The sequence below is a fragment of the Scyliorhinus canicula genome, chromosome 5, assembly GCF_902713615.1.
Source record: "Scyliorhinus canicula chromosome 5, sScyCan1.1, whole genome shotgun sequence".
NCBI lineage: Eukaryota > Metazoa > Chordata > Chondrichthyes > Carcharhiniformes > Scyliorhinidae > Scyliorhinus > Scyliorhinus canicula.
The window spans coordinates 51,567,816-51,587,968 of record NC_052150.1 but is presented as its reverse complement, the minus strand read 5'-3'; the positions used below and the strand labels follow the sequence as shown (position 1 = coordinate 51,587,968).

General features: G+C 47.1%; 1 protein-coding gene across 3 annotated transcripts in view; it reads left to right on the top strand.

Annotated features, from left to right (window-relative positions):
• Positions 1–20,153, top strand: part of dtnbp1a (dystrobrevin binding protein 1a) — a 335,730-nt gene that overhangs the window by 232,156 nt on the left and 83,421 nt on the right. For all 3 annotated transcript variants that reach the window (XM_038797049.1, XM_038797048.1, XM_038797047.1), the window contains one exon: positions 14,670–14,825. In XM_038797049.1, coding sequence (XP_038652977.1) covers positions 14,670–14,825 — 156 coding nt within the window. The remainder of the gene's footprint in view (positions 1–14,669; positions 14,826–20,153) is intronic.

The window sequence follows — 20,153 nt, the reverse complement described above, 5'->3', positions numbered from 1 at the left end:
CCCAGCCACGCATGCCCACACCCCAGCCCGCCCCTCACTGCCCTGTCACCCGTCCCTCCTGCCAGGGCCACCGTTTGATGGCACAGCCCTCACTGGGAGCTACCGTGGGTGCGGCCCTGGATCTACCCGCCAGTGGGTGCTGCTGGCTGGGTGGGGTTCGGCACCCATCCGAACGGCCAAAAGTCTTAGGTTGAGCCAGCGCATGAGTGCTGATGGGTGCCCATCAGCGTGACCGCCGTAATGGAGTCCGTGACATTAGCCCTGCTCTGTCATGGCGGGCTGTTCCCGGCTGTCTCCCCCACCCCGCAGCCACGGCCGTGCCCATTTCGCCAGCCCTAGGTCCCCACACCGACCCCTACCACCTCCGGCCGCATGGTCAGCCAGCATGACTGCTGACGATTTTGTATACCAGATTAGAACCACGCCGGCGGGACTTTGGCTCTTCCGGGCGCACGGGCCATGCGGTGCCCGCCGCAATCGCACGGTGTTCGGAGGTTCGCGAACAGGCATCAGAACGGCGTCCTGGGCCGTTTTGGCGTAACCGCCTATTCCCTGAGCCCACATGGGGTCAGAGAATCCCGCCCCAGGTTTAGGAGTTTCTACCAGAGCAACTTTTGGAAGTTACCACCGTGTATCCTGTAAATCTATCTACTGTTAATAAAATTAAGCATACAATTACCAACACTTTATTGGTTAGAGTAGCATAATAAGATAGCATTATAGCAGAATAAACATTTATGTGGGAAGCATTTCAAAAACATTTAGTGGGAGTGGATCAAGCATGGGGTCAGAACATTAAAAATAATGGCAATAAATTTACTGGAATTATTTATGGCTGTAATAAAATTAGTAGGTGAGGTTTATGTGCTTCAGACTTTGTGAAAATATTGATGAGATACATGAGAAACAAATGAAAATTATTAATGTAAATAAGAATGTTATCAATTTAGCTGATACATTTATTAAACAAAAAACAAGAGGAATCGATTAATCATAGTTCCAATTGATATGTAAACCAGTCGAGTGCTGCAAGGGTCAAAACCAGTATTTCTGTCCATAACACTTGATTTAATAATTGGTTTCTGTGGCCACTTTGACATGCATTATGTTCACTCGAGATGATGAAATGCGTTTGTACATAGTTTGAGGTTTTTAATCAATGGCTTATAGTTTATCTGGTGGTTGTTGCTGCAATGTTGATGTAGTATGGGAGAGGCAGGATTACCCTCTGCAGGCTTGGAGAATATCATTGATCTCTACAAAGCCACAGGTGGAGTTGCTCCTCATTTTCTCTTTTTGTGCTGCCTGATGTCTTTGATATTGGTATTCTGGGTCCCTGAAGGGAGTGTAGACTTTCTGCTAATTTTTGGAGATTTAATTAGAGATTTTTTTATTTAAACGCATTTTATTCAAACTTGTATCAAAGTAGGTTACAGCAAATAAACACCCCGGGTCCCAACAATCAACTATACTGTTTGTACAGATATTTCTCCTTTTTCACGCCACCCACCCCCCTACGATGAACAGCTCCTCCAACACGGTCGCAAACATCCCCCACCTTTTCTCAAACACCCCTGCTGAGCCCCTTAACTCGTACTTTATCTTCTCTGACCGCAGGAAGTTGTCCCAACCATGCTGCTACCCCTGGTGGCGATGCCGACCACTACTCCAGCAAAATTCGTCGCCGTTCAATCAGAGAGGCGAAGACCAAGATACCGGCCTTTCTCCTCCCCATGAGCTCCGGTTTCTCTGAAACCCCAAATATCGCCATCAAAGGGTCCAGGTCGACTTCCTCCTCCACTATCCTGGCTAAGACCATGAACACACCCGCCCAGAATTTTCCCAATTTTTTCCCAATTTTCACAACCCAAAACATGTGCGCATGATTCGCTGGCCCCCGCCCACACCTCTCACACTCATCTGCTACCCCCTGAAAGAACCCACTCATTCTCGCCCGAGTCATATGCACCCTGTGCACCACATTAAACTCTATCAGGCTCATCCTGGCACAAGAGGAGGTCCCGTTTACTCTTCGCACTGCCTCACGCCATACTCCCCAATTGATCTCCATTCCCAACTCTGCTTCCCATTTCTCCTTGATCTTCACCACCCGCTCGCCTCCCTGCTCCCCCAGCCACTTGTATATATCCCCAATTCTTCCCCCTCCTTTCAAATCCGGAAGCAGCAGTCGCTCCAGCAGGGTGTACCCCGGCAATCCAGGGAACCTCTTCCAGACCATTCGTGCAAAGTCCCTAACCTGTAGATACCTGAACTCACTACCCTCTGCAGCTCTACCCTGTCCCTTAGCTCCTCCAGACTGGCAAACCCTTCCTCCAAATACAAATCCCTCACCTTGACCAGCCCCACTTCCCTCCACCTCCTGTATATACCATCCATCCCCTCAGGCTCAAACCCATGATTTTCACACAGCGGCGTTAGCACCGACATCCCTTCCACACTAAAATGCCTCCTCAGCTGATTCCATATCTACACCGGGGACCGCGTCACTGGGCTCCCTGAAGACCTACTCTGAGCCATTGGCAATGCTGTCGTCATCATAGCCCTCAAACTAGACCCCTTATGAGATTCCTCCTCCATCCTAATCCACTCTACCCCTCCTCCTTCCCACCACCCGCCACACCGTGTCCACATTCGCCGCCCAATAATAATAAAGCAGGTTTGGCAACGCCAAGACCACCCCCCCCCCCCCCCCCCCCCCCCCCCCCCCCGGCCTCTGTAGCAGGGTCCACCCCACCCTCGGCACCTTCCCCGCCCATACAAAGTCAGAAATGATTGTGTCCACTTTCCGAAAAAAGTTCTTTGCAATAAAGATTGGGAGAGCATGACAGATAGACAAGAACCTTGGCAGAATATTCATTTTCACCACTTGGACCCTCCCCGCCAACATTAAGTGTAGTGTATCCCACGTCTTAAGTTCCTCCCTGGCCTCCTCCACCAGCTTCGTTAAGTTCCACTTACAGAGCCCCGTCCATTCCCTCGCTACCTGAATCCCCAAGTACCTAAACCTATCCCTCGCTACCGTAAATGGCATCCCCCCTAAATTAGCCCGCTGGTCCAGCTCATTCACCGGGAATACCTCGCTTTTCCCTACATTCAGCTTGTATCCCGAGAACCCTCCAAACCTCCCCAACAGGCCCATAATTCTTCCCATACTCTCCCACAGATCCGAAATATACAGCAAGAGGTCATCGGCATAGAGCGACACCCAATGCTTCCTCTGTCCCCTCATTATCCCCTACCACTCTGCCGACCCCATGCTTTCTCCCCGTCCATGGACACGACCACCTCCGGTACCAGAACTCTCGACGGATTCATCACCACATTCAACAGCCGTCTTGTATTACTCGTGAGCTGCCTGCCCTTCACGAAGCCTGTTTGATCTCCTGCAACCACCCCCGGGACACAATCCTCCATTCTCCCCGCCAACAATTTAGCCAATACTTTCACATCCGTGTTCAATAGTGATATGGGTCGAAACGACCCACATTCCACCGGATCCTTCCCTTTTTTTGGGATTAGTGTGATTACTGCCTGCTTCATCGTCTCCGGCAACTCTCCCTTCTCTAGTGCTTCATTAAATGCCTCCAACAGATGTGGTGCCAGGTCCGCCGCAAATTCCTTATAAAATTCTGGGTACCCATCCGGCCCAGGGGCTTACCCCGACTTCATACCCCTGATACTATCCAGCACCTCCCTCAGCCCCAGGGGCTCCTCCAATGCCTGCCTCTTTGCTTCCTCCCCCTGGGGAAATTACAGCTCGTCCAGAAACCACCCCATGTCCCCCTCCTCTCCTCCTGGGTCTGCCTCATAAAGTCCCTGGTAATACTCTCTAAATGCCTTATTTATTTTCCCTGGCTCTGACACCACATCCCCAGCTCCAGTCCGGACACAGCCTGCCTCTGCAGCTGGTGCGCCAGCATGCGCTCGCCTTCTCCCCATACCCCTTCTCCCCATACCCCTTCTCCCCATACCCCTCTTGCCCTACACAGTTGCTCTCCCCGTTGTCAGCCTGTCAAATTACCCCTGCAACCTTTTCCTCCTCGCCAATCCCTCCACGGTGGGCACCCTCGAATATTCCTTGTCCACCTCCACTATCTCGCTCACTAGACGGACATGTTCCACCCTCCTATCCTTATTTGCACAAACCGTAAATGAGATAATTTGAATGAAATTTGCCATTTGTACACTACCCATCGACCTGGGACTCGATTTGTCCACCCTCAGCTCCAGGACACAGTTACAATCTCCTTCCATGATCAACTGGTACATGGCCAAATCCGGGATTGCTGCCAGCAACTCCCTCATAAACCCACATAATCACAATTTGGGGCATACACATTTACCAACACTACCGGTGCACCTTCCAATACCCCACTCACAATCGCATATCTCCCACCTGGATCCATCACCTCCTTCGCACTCACGAATCCCATTTATTTTTTGCTTATTAAAATCGTCACACCCCTCGATTTCAAATCAAACCCCGAGTGAAAAACCTGCCCGACCCACCCCTTCCTTAAACTAACCTGGTCTTTCACACAGAGCAGTGTCTCCTGCAAAAAGACAACCCCGCTTTCAAGCTCCTGAGGTGCGCGGACACCCGCGACCTTTTAACCGGCCCATTCAGTCCCCGCACATTCCACGTTACCAACCTTACCAGAGGCTTGCACCTCTAATCCCCTCTAGCGTCCGTCATCTTCCCCATTTAACTCCTGCCCCTTTAATTCCACTCTGTACCTAGCCCACCCAGGTGGCCCCTTTCTTCACACTTGACCATGTCATCTCTCACCCCCTGCCGCTTTTCCCCTTCCCCTTCTATTCCCCCCCCCCCCCCACTTCCCCTTTCCCCCCTCCCCCCTGTCACCCCTCTTGGCCTTCTCCCTCACCACCTCACTTCCATTCACCAGCATAACCTGCTTGCACGGCTGCCCCTGCCCAAAGGCACATCCTAATGACCCCCCCCCCCCCCCCCAATTCCTCAGCTCAAAGAAGAAGGCCTCCTGCTGGCCTTACCCTCCCCCACCCAAACAAGGACTTCTGAATTCCAGGTAGCCTTCTCCAAAAGCAAACAAACAGATGTTAAATACAAACAGTCCCATAAAACAGGAGGGTGGATGGGACCATCCATCCCCACAAACGTTTCACCCCTACAACTCCATACAATCTCAACATTGAACAGAAACCCCTCCCCCCCCCCCCCCCCCCCCCACAAAAAAAAGGCGAAAATCCCCCAATCCCTGCACCCACTTCAAACATGCTCCCGACTATTACATAGTGCCAGCACCCCGGTTCCCAAGCATTGTCCACTCCGTTCTCCCCCAGTTTATGCTTCTTAATGAAGTCTTCAGCCGCTTCTGGGGTCTCGAAATAATACTCCCGGCCTCTGAACGTCACCCATAATTTCACCGGGTAGAGCACCCCAAACCTGATCTGCCGCCTGTACAGCACCCCCTTGGCCTTGTTGAAACCTGCCCACCGTTTTGCCAACTCTGCTCCGATGTCCTGATAAATGCGGACGTTAATTCCCTCCCAGTCGCTTCTCCCTGGCCCACCGTGGAATTTTCTCTTTCTCCACAAATTTATGGAGTCTCACGATCACTGCCCGTGGCAGCTCCCCAGCTCTAGGCTTTTGCCTCAGAGACCTATGCGCTGGGTCCACTTCAGGTGCCTTATCTAGCACCCCTTCTGCCACCAGCCCCGCCAGCATATTTGAGACGTACCTCGTGGCACTCGCACCCTCCACTCCTTCAGGCAAGCCCACTATTCGCAGGTTCTGCCTTCTCGAGGCATTGTCCTGCTCCTCCACCCTTGCCCTCAGTGTTTTACAAAGGTCTCCCAGGAGCCCCACCTCCACCTCCAGAGGCACAGCACGATCGCTGTGGTCCGAGATCACTCCTTCAATCTCCCAAATCTGTGACCCTTGCACCTCCAAACACCTCTCCGTCCACTCCAAAGTACTCTTCAGGGGTGCCACAGCTTCTGCAATGGCCTTTGCACGATCCTCATGTATTTCTTTCCTCTGTTTATGGAATTCCTCCTTGATGAAAGTCATCAGTTCCTGTATCAGGGGCCTTACAGCTTGCCCCTCCCCCGCCTGCATGCTGGAAGAGACTGTCTGTGAAGCACAACACAGTTTCAACTTTCCAGCCAAATCTCTCACTGTTTTCTTCTGGGTCCAGTGATCAGAAGACATTCTGTTCCAGGGGTAAACTATTCCTCTAACATTCACCTACGCCTTTTCATCAAAATTCCACCCGGATCTGGGTAAAAAGAGCCCTTTTCTGTGACTTTGAACAGGAACAGCCCTTTATGTGACCAATCACTCCATGGTCACAAGCGGAAGTCTTAATTAGAGATTTTTTTTTTTTTTTAAATCATTTTTATTGAGAAATTTTGATTTTATACAACATTGACGCACCTTAGTAAAATACCGAAAATAACAATAATATTAACAATCATATACATTCGCCCCATCCCCATGAACAACCCAGCATTTTAACAACAACGCATATTAACACACTATAAAGTTACAGAATAAACACTACAATAATGCACCCCCCCCCCCCCCCCCCCCCCCCGGGTTGCTGCTGCTATCGACCCAGTTACCTATCTCTGAGCCAGGAAGTCCAGAAAAGGCTGCCATCATTTATAGAACCCTTGTATTGATCCTCTCAGGGCAAATTTGACCTTTTTTAATTAGAGATTTTATGCCACTTGTTCAGCTGAAGTCTGCTGGGTTCTTGAGTAACATTTGTTGTTGGTATATTCAGATTTTTAACCAACCCCACTATTTTATATTCCCAAAACAGAACATCTTACCTTGGAACTGAAACCAAAATGTATTCTAATTGTCCACCTATGATTAGATTAGCAATTATTGAAAGAAACAGAAAGACTTGCATTTATATTGCAGGGCAGCACGGTAGCATGGTGGTTAGCATAAATGCTTCACAGCTCCAGGGTCCCAGGTTCGGTTCCCGGCTGGGTCACTGTCTGTGCGGAGTCTGCACGTCCTCCCCGTGTGTGCGTGGGTTTCCTCCGGGTGCTCCGGATTCCTCCCACAGTCCAAAGATGTGCGGGTTAGGTGGATTGGCAATGCTAAATTGCCCGTAGTTTCCTAAAAGTAAGATTAAGGGGGGGGCGGGGGGGGGGGGGGGGGGGGGGGTGTTGGGTAACGGGTATAGGGTGGATACGTGGGTTTGAGTAGGGTGATCATTGCTCGGCACAACATTGAGGGCCGAAGGGCCTGTTCTGTGCTGTACTGTTCTATGTTCTATATGGCAATTTTCACAACCTCAAGATGTTCAAATGTTTTCACGGGCAGTGAGGTGTAGCCACTATTGTAATGTAGGAATTGCAGATAACAGTGTGATAGTGGTCAGATCATTTGTTTTTTAGTGATGATGATTAAACGGGAAATATTAGTGAAGACTCCTGGGATAGCTACCCCATTCTTCAAAAAAGTGCCATGGGATCTTTTACGTTCACCTGAGAGAACAGATGGGGCTTTGGTCTAACATTGCATCCAAAAGACAGCCTTGCTGACTCTGCAGCACTCCTCAATACAGTCCTGGAGTATCAACCTAGATTTATGTGTTGTGTTATCGGCAGGGATGTTGACCAGATTTTCCAATGGTTTCTGAAAAGTACATACCATTAGACGCAAATATGATGAGCAGTAAATGGCATTTGTGTCAATTTGCACAGGTACCAGTCAATCATCTTCATATTATACATAGGAAAGTACAATTGAGGATTCATTTATTACTGTAGCAAGCATGTATACAGTGCTGCTCACATACAGGAAGTCATTTTAAAGTGCTTTAAATAAGGAAAGGGATGTGGTATGTACAAAGCATGGGGAATGATGAGTTATGCACCAAAGCGGTGGTTATTGAAAGCGGCAAGGTAGTTATTTATTTTAATTTAGAGGACCCAATTTTTTTTTTCCCAATTATGGGGCAATTTAGTATGGCCCATCCACCTTGGGATGTGGGGGTGAGACCCACACAGACACTGGGAGAATGTGTAAATTCCACACGGACAGTGACCCAGGGCCGGGATCGAACCTTGGTCTGCGGTGCCATGAGGCAGTAGTGCTAACCACTACACCATCGTGCTGCCCAAAAGTGGCACGGTAGTTGACAAAGCAGATGTAGCTATCTAAATATTCAGGGGATGGCTACTTTAAACTGACATCAATAATCTTGCTTTGCAAATTGCCTTCAACACCTTGGGGAGATCAAAAGAAATTCCGAAATTAACTTACTGCAACATCCACAGCCTGAAACAGGCATCACAAAATAATAATCAAAGATTTTTGGGAGCCATAGTGTTGATAGATCAATTCATTTCTGACCACTAGATGATTTCATACAATTTGTTAACACATCATTACACAGCAACAGCGTTTAATTATAAAGTACCTATAATGCAATAAAATATCCCAGGTTCTCCACAGGGGCATTATCAAAACAAGATTTGACTCGAGGCGATAACAGGGCATTAAGATAGGGAAGGCATGGTTGGGCAGTAGTTAGCACTGCTGCCTCACAGCCTGAGGACCCGGGTTCAATCAGTTTGTAGTTTGCACATTCCCCCTGTGTCTGCATGGGATTCACCCTCACAACGCAGAGATGTGCAGGTAGGTGGATTGGCCATGCTCAATTGTCCCTTAATTGGAAAAAGAAAAAAAAGATTTGGGTACTCTAAATTTAAAAAAAAAGAGGGCAGTAAGGCAACTACCGAAAAGCTGAGTCAAAAGATGTAGGTTTTAAGGGACATCTTAAATAAGGAAGGAAGATGGGGCTGGTTTAGCACAGGGCTAAATCGCTGGCTTTGAAAACAGACCAATGCAGGCCAGCAGCACCGTTCAATTCCCGTACCAGCCTCCCCAAACAGGCGCTGGAATGTGGCGACTAGGGGCTTTCACAGTAACTTCATTTGAAGCCTACTTGTGACAATAAGCGATTTTCATTTCATTTCCTATAATTTTTTGCTGAGTATGGCATCCTGCAGTAAAGCTGTGAAAATTTGTATATTAATTGGTGATTCACTAATCTGTTTATAAAATAATTCTAAGATTTTGGAGCTTCATGAATGGTGTTTTCCTGCATGTTCAGCCAATAGTATCTTGTTACCTACAGCTGCTTTCTTTCTCCTGGAACTGGCAGATTAACAGAGTTTTCAGGGCTATTAAAGAAACCCTTCCCCTATCAAAACCTATCCCAGTGGCAATTTGAATCTCACTAGCCTTGCTGCCAGGAAAGCTGAAAATTATCCTTGAGACCTCAATGGTCTTTCATCTTGGAAGTAAATGGATAGCTTAAAGCACAACTGTTTACAACCAAACATTTCAACACTTTTCTGGGACTTTGGAGGCTCGCAGTGTGTCCATTGATTGCACACAGATTACTGCTATTGTCTCCCAAGGAGAAACACCTAGAACATAGAACACTACAGCGCAGTACGGGCCCTTCGGCCCTCGATGTTGCGCCGACCTGTGAAACCATCTGAAGCCTATCTGACCTACACTATTCCATTTTCATCCATATGTCTATCCAGTGACCACTTAAATGCCCTTAAAGTTGGCGAGTCTACTACTGTTGCAGGCAGGGCGTTCCACACCCCTACTACTCTCTGAGTAAAGAAACTGCCTCTGACATCTGTCCTATATCTATCACCCCTCAATTTAAAGCTATGTCCCCTCGTGTTGGCCATCACCATCTGAGGAAAAAGACTCTCGCTGTCCACCCTATCTAACCCTCTGACTATCTTATATGTCTCTATTAAGTCACCTCTCAGCCTTCTCCTCTCTAACGAAAACAACCTCAATTCCCTGAGCCTTTCCTCGTAAGACCTTCCCTCCATACCAGGCAACATCCTAGTAAATCTCCTCTGAACCCTTTCCAAAGCTTCCACATCCTTCCTATAATGTGGTGACCAGAACTGCACGCACCAGCGGCCGCACCAGAGTTATGTACAGCTGCAGCATGACCTTGTGGTTCCTTGTGGCACCTTCCCAGTAAAATATTATGGTTCCCCTAAATCTCTTGAGAATCAAACCACCCAGGCTTGCTGTTAGGCAGCCTGCAGAAAAGGTAATTCGACCCACTTCATTTTACCCTGAATTAAAGGTGAAGTCCCAAAATGTAATAATATTATAAACCTATTTATTGTGACATTAAGAAATTTCTTCAGAGGCTGGTGAATCTTCGGAATTCTCTACCCCAGATGGCTGTGGACGGTCAGTCAAAGAGCATACTTAAGGGTGAGATCAATGCTATGGGGCACTAAGGATATCAAGGGATTATAGGAACTGGATATGAAAGTAGAGTCGATGTCGAAGGTCAGCCATGATTTTATTGAATGGTAGAGCCAACTTGAGCCGTGTAGCCAACTCCTTTTTCTGATCATATTGTTACGGACAGGAGAGAAAGAACTAAACTTCTTTATCCATTCCCTGCTTGTCCGCTGGAAGAAGTGTTTTAAAATTATTTTTAAAGTAGGCTGCGCACGTTTCCCTCAGTTTGTATGGTTGGATTTTATAGGTAATATGCAGCAAAATCTCCTTATGGGCTACCTCAGAAGGTTAATTAATTTCACATTTAAACCCAGGATAGGGGGCATGAGCGGAGACAGAAGATTGTTTGCAACCTGACCATGGATAACAATAAAAGAACCACAGAAGTGAATATTGGTTCATGTGATGTCCAAGGACTCAAAGTCTAGAGCGTGTTTCTTCATGGCAGAGTGTAGTCCATATGAGTTTCTGGTTGGCCACAACACTAAAATCCTTGAAATGAATAAAGTTGCAACATGATGGGTTTTAATTGTCCAGACCACTTAGCAGGCGATGATCAGAGTATTTTAAAATCAAGCAGGCTTCAAAGAGTTGGGAGAGGATGGCTGGCTGTTTGACCAGATGGGCAATCTGCAAGTGGTTCAGTAGAAGTCCATTTGAAAAATAGTAAAAAAGAATAAAGTTTTGATATACACCGTTTGGATTTATTTTCCTTTCTTTTTGAGATGACAATAGAATATGATGCTGCATTTGAGGTAACATTTGCCATAATCTAATTGAATGACAGACCTGAGGGCTTTGTTGCTATTATAGTAGGACAGACACAGAACACAGAACAGTACAGCACAGAACAGGCCCTTCGGCCCTCGATGTTGTGCCGAGCAATGATCACCCTACTCAAACCCACGTATCCACCCCATACCCGTAACCCAACAACCCCCCCTTAACCTTACATTTTAGGACACTACGGGCAATTTAGCATGGCCAATCCACCTAACCCGCACATCTTTGGACTGTGGGAGGAAACCGGAGCACCCGGAGGAAACCCACGCACACACGGGGAGGACATGCAGACTCCGCACAGACAGTGACCCAGCCGGGAATCGAACCTGGGACCCTGGAGCTGTGAAGCATTTATGCTAACCACCATGCTACCGTGCTGCCCAAGGAGGATGCAGTTTTTCTTGATGACTTGCATATTAATGAATAAAATGTTAGCACTGGCTTGCTTTTATACAGCACCTTTCATGTAGAAAAACAGCCCAAGGTACCAGGAATGTTATCTACCAATTGGATCCAAACCACAAGATATTGGAATAGTTGGCCATAAGTTTCGTTAAAGAGATAGCTTTTTAGGACTGTTTTCAAGCAGGAGGAATGAGAGAAACAGAAAGATGTAGTAATTCATAGAGATTTAGTGAGGGAATTCCAGTGGTTTAGATTAGGCTACCGATGGCATAACTACCAAGGGTGGAGTGATTAAAATTGGGAATGCACACCAGGTCAACATTGGAGGTACCTGCATATCTCAAAGTCTTATAGGGCTGGGTTAAACTGCAGAGAAAGGGAAAGGTGAGACCATAGAATGATTCGAAAAGAAGAATGCGTAACTCAATGTTGATTTTTTTTTTTGCCAGAACATGAACCAACCTGGGCATCGAGCACAAGGGTGTTGGGTGAATATGACTTAGTACAAGTTAGGATACAGACAGCAGCATTTTAGTTGACTTCAAGTTGATATAGGGTGGCATAGTCAAGTCTGGAAATAATAGGCACGCATAAGGGTTTTGGTAGTAACTGGGCCAAGGCAGGGGTAAAGTTGGACGATGCTACAAGATGGATGTAGGCTGTCTTAGTGCTGGAGAGGGTATGTGGTCGGAAGCTCGCATCGGTATCAAATGTGACGCATTGGTTGCATACAGCATGGTTCAGTCTCGGAGAGTAACCAGATCAGGGGATGGAGTCAATAGATATGTGGCAGGAATTGAAAACAATAACTTAATTCTTCTCTGAATCAACAGTAAAGGTAACACAGTAATGGAAAGCAAGGTCCAGTTGAGAGGAAGGAATGAGCAGGTCAAGGGAGGGACAGGTCAAGCAGCAGCAACTAGTTGTTTATTATCCAGTCAGTGTGCATGCATGACCTTTAGTCCAAATCTAGTAAATGAGCTGTAAACTGAAAGAAGTGGAAAGATAACAAAATGGCAGAGAAAAATAAATGAGAATGTAAAGAGGTATGTGAGAAGGGGGTGACAGATGGGGAAATTAATAAAGATGTAAATACATGGTGATAAAAGTATATTAAAAGAATGCGGAATGTGCAAAAACACAGGGAAATGGAAAGAATTACAGAAGCAGACAAAACGCAAAACCAATTATTTTCTACTGAGTTATACCTTAGGACAGAAACAACTGCAGATGATTTGGAAGTTTAAAAGCATGGTCATCATGAGACAAAAATGCTGTTCACTGAGTGTCTTGGGAGAAAAAAGTCATAAACTTAGTACAGCTGTTCAATCACAGTTTACATTTTATTTACCAAAACTGACAATTATATTGTTGTCACAAATAAGCTTATTAACACTAAAATGAAGTTACTGTGAAAAGCCCCAGTCGCCACATCCTGGTGCCTGTTCGGGTACACAGTCGGAGAATTCAGAATGTCCAAATTACTTAACAGCACGTCTTTCGGGACTTGTGGGAGGAAACCGGAGCACCCGGAGGAAACCCATGCAGACACTGGGAGAACGTGCAGACTCCGCACAGACAGTGATCCAAGCTGGGATTCAAACCTGAGACCCCGTGTGAAGCAACGGTGCTACACTGCTACCATGCTGCCCATAAATGCTGTGATTGCAGTCCCATCATTATAATTAAATTTGCAGCTATGTGCACAGAACCAAAGTAAAAGGATAACATTCTTTACAAACTCCAGAACTACCCTTTTGTAATTCAGGAAATCAAGAATTAGGTTTGTTACTTTAAATTCATTTGAACTGGGAATGGGTTTATTGAACTCTCCAAAGAACCAATTTTTCCTCCTGCATGTGAGGTGTAAATTGGACAAAATGATGTTATGGTCCCAGGAGCCTGTATTATTGCAACATATATTTTAATTAAGCAAAACTGATTCTGTGAAAACACAATCAGCCAGTGATGTTCTCATTTTGTGATGTTGTCCGCTTCGGTAGCAAAAATAGGAAGGTAGATCTTTACTGAATGGATGTAAATTGAGAGAGGTGGATACTCAGGGAGACCTTGGTGTCCTTGTGTATCAGTTGCTGGTACAGCAGGCAGTAAAGAAGTCAAATGGCATGTTTCCTTCATAGCGAGAGGGTTTGAGTATAGGAGTAAGGATGTTTTACTGCAATTGTATAGGGCATTGGTGATGCCACACCTGGAGTATTGTGTGCAGTTTTGGTCCTTATCTGAGGAAGGATGTTCTTGCTATGGAGGGAGTGCAGGGAAGGTTTACTGGGCTGATTCCTGGGGTGGTGGGACTGTCATTTGAGGAGAGACTAAATTGGTTAGGATTATATTCATTTGAGTTTAGAAGAGTGAGAGGGGATCTCATAGAAACTTTAAAAATTCTAACAGGATTAGAACGGGTAGATTTAGAAAGAATGTTCCCAATGGTGGGGGAGTCCAGAACGAGGGGTCATAGTTTGAGGATAAGCTTTTAGGACTGAGGTGAGGAAAAATCTGTGGAATCTGTGGAATTCACTGCCACAGAAAGTAGCTGAGACCATAACGTTGTGTAATTTCCAGGAGTTAGATACAGCCCTTGCGGCTAAAGGGATCAAGAGATATGGAGGGGGAAGGCTGGATCTGGGTATTGAACTTGATGATCAGCCCTTATGAATGATGGAGCATTCATTGCATATTTTCTATGTAAAACAATTAAATAATTTGGGTTTTGAATCGCAATCAAACTGCTAAATTTGTTGAAGCACTGGTGAGAAACCACCTCTTGTGGGTAGTATTGAGGCTCACACAAAGTGAATCACTGGCTCCCTTGTGGCAGCAAAAAGTAGCCCCCAGGGCACACTGTGCTCTCCTGATGTTGAACATAATGCAAAGTTGGCATTAAAAGAGTTGGCAGTGTAACTTGATCATCAGCTGCAGCATCCAGCGCAAGGTGGGATCCAGTAAAATCCTACGCCGTTTGCTTTATTGATTGTTGCTCGTTTCTTCAAACCAATGAGTAATAAAGGATAAGCTCCTGTTTTATGCAGTTCTTTGCTTTCACTTGCAGGTTGAAATATGTTAGGAATAGAGCCTTGTAAGTTGGAGTCTCTCTGTTCTGTTTCACAGTTCATATCAAATATTTTTCTTTCTGTTCCAGCTGAGTTGGATGGCGAGCATGCACAGAAGGTACGAGATTTGGAGAATACGCAGCAGCTGAAACTGAAAGAACGGCAGAAATTTTTTGAAGAAGCATTTCAGCAGGATCTGGAGCAATACCTTTCTACAGGATACTTGCAGATAGCACAGAGACGAGGTAGGTGTTTACATTATTTCATTATTGTATCTTGACAAAATCTTCTGATAAAATAATTTTTTTTTAGTGTTTAGTGGAATGTATTTTGGGATAGTTTGGAAGTTTCTTTGACTCTTAATATTTCTGACACATAGTCAATGCAGCTCTTGAGTATGAAGAAATGCATTATTTGCCAATAGATATCCAGAAGTTTTAATGTATTTAGACCTGCAGGTAATGTTGAAAATTAATTTTAGGTTAATAGGCCCATGCGGGAAAACTCCTAAATATGTGTGCTTGGAGAAGTGGAGTGATTGTAAATTGATATGAGAGATTAGTCATGTCTGTGTTAGTTGAGAGAATGACTCTGTAAATGTAGTTCTATTTTAAATGCCTTAGATAGTATGTACAAAGGATAAAAACAAGAGGACACAGAACAGGGAAACAAAATATAAAAATGTTGAGTCACCCGGGCTTGAATCCTTAGCTCCCTTCTCTCTCCAAACTCACTAAGATTATCCAGTATTTTCTGTTTTTATTTCATATTCCAGCATTTGTAGTAATTTGCTTTTATAAAAATGTTGAAACCTTCAGTTCAGGTACCTGTTGAAGTCCATATTTTGCCTTTACTATTACTCCGCACCGATGGTGGTCCGAGGTAATGTTTTCACGCCATTTGTTGGTCCGCTTTTAAACAATACATCTTGAAATTTAATTGATGGATTCAAACAAAACGTTGTACAGATTAACTTTTGGCAAAGATACAGATCCTGACCTTAGAATTCTTTTAAGGATCAGTTCACAGGTTTGGTGGGAGGATGGGATTGTTGTTATTGATACGGGGATTGACATTGCATTCGTTACTGATTATTGTTCACTGTTGGTGGGTGTAAATTTGGGAGAACATGTGAAAAAGGAGAATAAAAATATTTTTTTTTTAAAGGATCAGTTACCATTACAACATGGGGCAAAATAACTTTTTTAAGAATGTTGTGGGTTTTTTTTTTGAATTACCGTTGCCCCTGAAAGTGTGTGGAGGTAATAGAATCCTAGAATTTACAGTGCAGAAGGAGGCCATTTGGCACATCAAGTCTGCGGCCCTTGGAAAGAGCACCCTACTTAAGTCCACACCTCCACCCTACCCCAACAATCCAGTAACACTACCTAACCTTTTGACACTTAGTTGTAATTCAGCATGGCCAATGCACCTAACCTGCACGTCTTTGGATTGTGGGAGGAAACCGCAGCACCCAGAGGAAACCCACGCAGACACGGGCATCAAGTGCAAACTCCACACAGTCACCCGAGGCCGGAATGGAACGCAGGACCCTGGAGCTGCGAGGCAGCAGTGCTAACTGCTGTGCCACCGTGCCGCCCCGGTTAATCTGCCTGTTAACAATATATTTCAAAACTAAAGGACTGATTTTAATGAAACTTAGTACATAGGGTGTGGGCCCAAGGAAGAAATGATTCGTTTTTGGAAAAGATGCGGATTGGGTCCAGACCCTGGAATTTTTTTGAGGATCCATCCGTTAATATTGGGGGACAAGGCAAATTGACTTTTTCTTTTAGAATAACGTGCATTGTTGATATAGAATGTTGTTGATTATTTTAGAAGGTTGTAGACTGTTTCGGCTTCTGTGATGGAGTTTGTCACAGCTGCCAACCTGAGCAGAGTTTTCGAAACAGATTGTTAGACATGAAGGCTTAACCTCACACGTAACATAGACACATTCACTCTCCGCAAAGCCTCAGACCATGTTCTGGCCCCCACCTCCTCCCCCAGCTCCTCCTCCCATTTGCGCTTAACGTCCTCCAGCAGGGCGCCCTCCCAAACCATCAGTTCCTTGTAAATGTCCGACACCTTCCCCTCCCCTATTTCGTCCTCTGATAGAAGCTTATCTTGCATCACTGGAGGCGGAAACCCTGGGAAAGACGGCACCTCTCTCCTCACAAAATCCCGATACTGCAGGTACCTAACTAAACCCATTCCCCTTGGGCAACTCAAAAATTCATCCAACTCTTCCAGCCCCGCAAATTTGCCCTCTCTCAACAAATCCCTGAAGTACTCATTCCCCGCCTGCCGCCACCCCTGGAATCTCTCATCGAGTCTCGCCGGCACAAACCCCAAGTGCTGTCAACACTGCCCGCACACCCTCAAAGCCGGCACCACCACTGGACTAACGGAATACCTGGCTGTTGAGAACGGCAGTGGTCCGAACAACAAAGCCCTCAAGCTCGTTCCTCTACATGATACCGCCTCCATAGGTCCCCAAACCGACCTCTCCTCCACGTCCCATTTCCTCACCATCGCAATGTTGGCAGCCCTATAATAATTTTTCACATACGGCAACGCCACACCCCCAGCCCCCACTCCAAAAAAGCCCGCTGCACCTGCAGGACCTTCCCCACCTGCACAAACCCCGAGATCAACCCATTAACTTTCCTGAAAAATGACAGATGGGGAGATTCTGAAACACGAACAGAAACCTGGGCAGCACCGTTGTTTTCACTGTCTGCACTGATCCTCCCCAATCAACCCTGGCACGCAGTCCTCAATCCGCAGTGCAAGCACCTTCGGCAATAGCTTGGCATCGACATTCAACAAAGATATCGGGTGGTATGACCCACAGTGCTCTGGGTCCTTAACCTTTTTAAGTATCAGAGATATAGAAACCCGGGCAGGGCACTGGCTCAGTGGTTAGCACTGCTGCCTCACGGCAGCGAGTTCCTGGGTCCGATCCCGGCTCTGGGTCACTGTCCGTATGGAGTTTGCACTTTCTCCCCATGTCTGCATGGGTCTCGCCCCACAACCCATAGATGCGCAGGGTAGGTGAATTGGCCATGCTAAATTGCCTCTTTATTGGGGAAAAAAAAGAATTGGGTACTCTTAACATTTATTTTTAAAAAGAGAGATAGAAGCCTGCATCACTTTCCCTCACCTCATCATATGTCCTCACCAGCAGTGGCCCCAGCTCCGTTCCAAACTTCTTATCAAACTCCACTGGAGGGCAGCATGGTGGCACAGTGGTTAGCACTGCTGCCTCATGGCGCCGAGGTCCCAGGTTTGATTCCGGCTCTGGATCACTGTCTGGAGTTTGCATATTCTCACCGTGTTTGCATGGGTTTCGCCCCCACAACCAATGATGTGCAGGGTAGGTGGATTGACCACGCTGAATTGCCCCTTAATTGTAAAAAATGAATTGGGCATTCTAAATTTAAAAGAAAAAAGAAACTCCACTGGATACCATCCGGACCCAGGACCATCCCCGCCTGCATTGCCCCCATGCCATCCATCACCTCCCGCAGCCCAATCGAGGCATCCAGGCCCTGCACCCACTCCTCCTCCACCATGGGAAACTCCTACCCATCCAGGAAACACCTCATCCCCTCTTCCCCCTTCGGGGGCTCCCGACTCATAAAGCCTCTTATAGAAGGCCTCAAATGGCCTATTCACCCCCTCCGGATCCATCACCATCTTACTCCATTCACCCCTCATTCTACCAATCTTCCTTGCCACTGATTTCTTCCGCGCCACTGATTTCTTCCGCGCCACTGATTTCTTCCGCAACTGATGAGCCAGCAGCCTACTTGCATTCTTTCCTTACGCATACACTGCCCCTCTGGCCATCCGCAACTGCCCCACCGCCTTCCCCGTTGACACTAACCAAAACGCCATCTGCAGCTTCTGTCTCTCCTTCAATAACCCCACCTCCGGCACCACCGAGTACCTCCTATCCACCCTCAATATCTCATCAACCATCCTTGCCCGACCCTCGCCCGCTACACCTGCTCTCTGCGCCTAAATGAAAATAAAGTCCCCTCTAACTACAGCCTTGAGTGCCTCCCACAACGTGGTGACCTCCTCCATATCATTCACTTCCGCCTAGCCCCAAATGGCAGGGCTCACCCACACCACCATCCACCAGCAGCCTCACATCCAGCCTCCATAGCTACTGTTGGGCCTCCTTCCCCCCACCACCACCAAACTACCCGCAAATTCACCCAGTGCAGCGTGTGGTCAGAGACCACGATCACCAAATACCCCGAGTCGGCCACTACAGCCAACAGCTCCCTGTCCATTATGAAAAATTCGATCCTGGAATGCACCCGGTGCACGTGGGAAAAGTATGAAAACTCTTTCGTCCTCAGCCTCCCGATTCTCCATGGGTCTTCCCTCCCCATGCAGTGCACGAACCCCCTCAGTTTCCTACCTACTTCCGCTGACCTCAACGACTTCGGACTCGACCGGTCCAGCCTCGGGTCCAGAACCGTATTAAATTCCCCCCACCCTTCCTGCAAATAATTAACCGGTACGTATCTAAATCTGGAATCCTCCTTAATTGGACCCCAATATGGTCTCTCATAAAGTCCATCTGACGAGTCAAAATAAAATTCCTGCTTCTGATGAGTCACCCACAAAGGGGCAGGATACAGAACCCCAAACTTCATTCCCTTCTTGAAGAGAGCAGCCTTTACCCAGTTGAACCCAGCTCTCTTCTTCGCCAGCTCCACACCCATGTCCTGGTAGACTCCAAGATCACTCCCTTCCCAGGTATACCTCCTGGTCTGCCTCGCCCACTGCAAAATCTTTTCATTGTCCAAGAAAAGGTGCAACTGCACCACCATTGCCCTCGGCAGCTCCCCCACCTGCGGTCTCCTCAGCACCCTGTGCACCCGATCTATCTCAAGGGGCCAATCAATGGCCCCCTCCCCCATCAACTGCTCCAAGATCCTCGCCACATACTTGGCATCTCGACACCCTCGGGCATCAGATTCTGTCGCTTGGAGCAATTCGCCAGGTCCTCCAACTTCTCTCTCAGCGTCTTCTGGCTGTCCACCACCATCCCCAACTCTGCCGCCAGCGAGGCCTTCTGCTCCTCGTGTTCCCCACCACCGCCTCCACCATCTGAATCGCCAGGCCCTGAGCATCCAGCCTCTACCCACTTTTTCAATTGCCGCCTTAAGTGGCTCCATAACCTGAGTCAGGTCCTCCAAGGCCTCCTTCCTCTGTTGCTGGAACTTATTATTTAAAAACTCTACCAGTTGCTCAGTCGACCACTGATCGGGCAGTGCTGCCCCCTTGCCCTCTGCCATCTTGACCTGTGGCACACCATGAAAGCTGCCCTGCTCCAGCTAGCTGCTCTTTCATGTCGTACTTCTCATCCTCTGATCATGCACCAGACTCACCAGATGAGTATTATCTTTCCTGAGCACTCGCACACCTTTTGCCCTCAAAAGACCCCATACGGGTGGAGAAGGGCCAACTAAATCCATCTTGAGTGGGAGCCATCAAATGTGCGACCATTCGCTCCGTGGCCACCACCGGAAGTCCTACAAGCCAGGTTT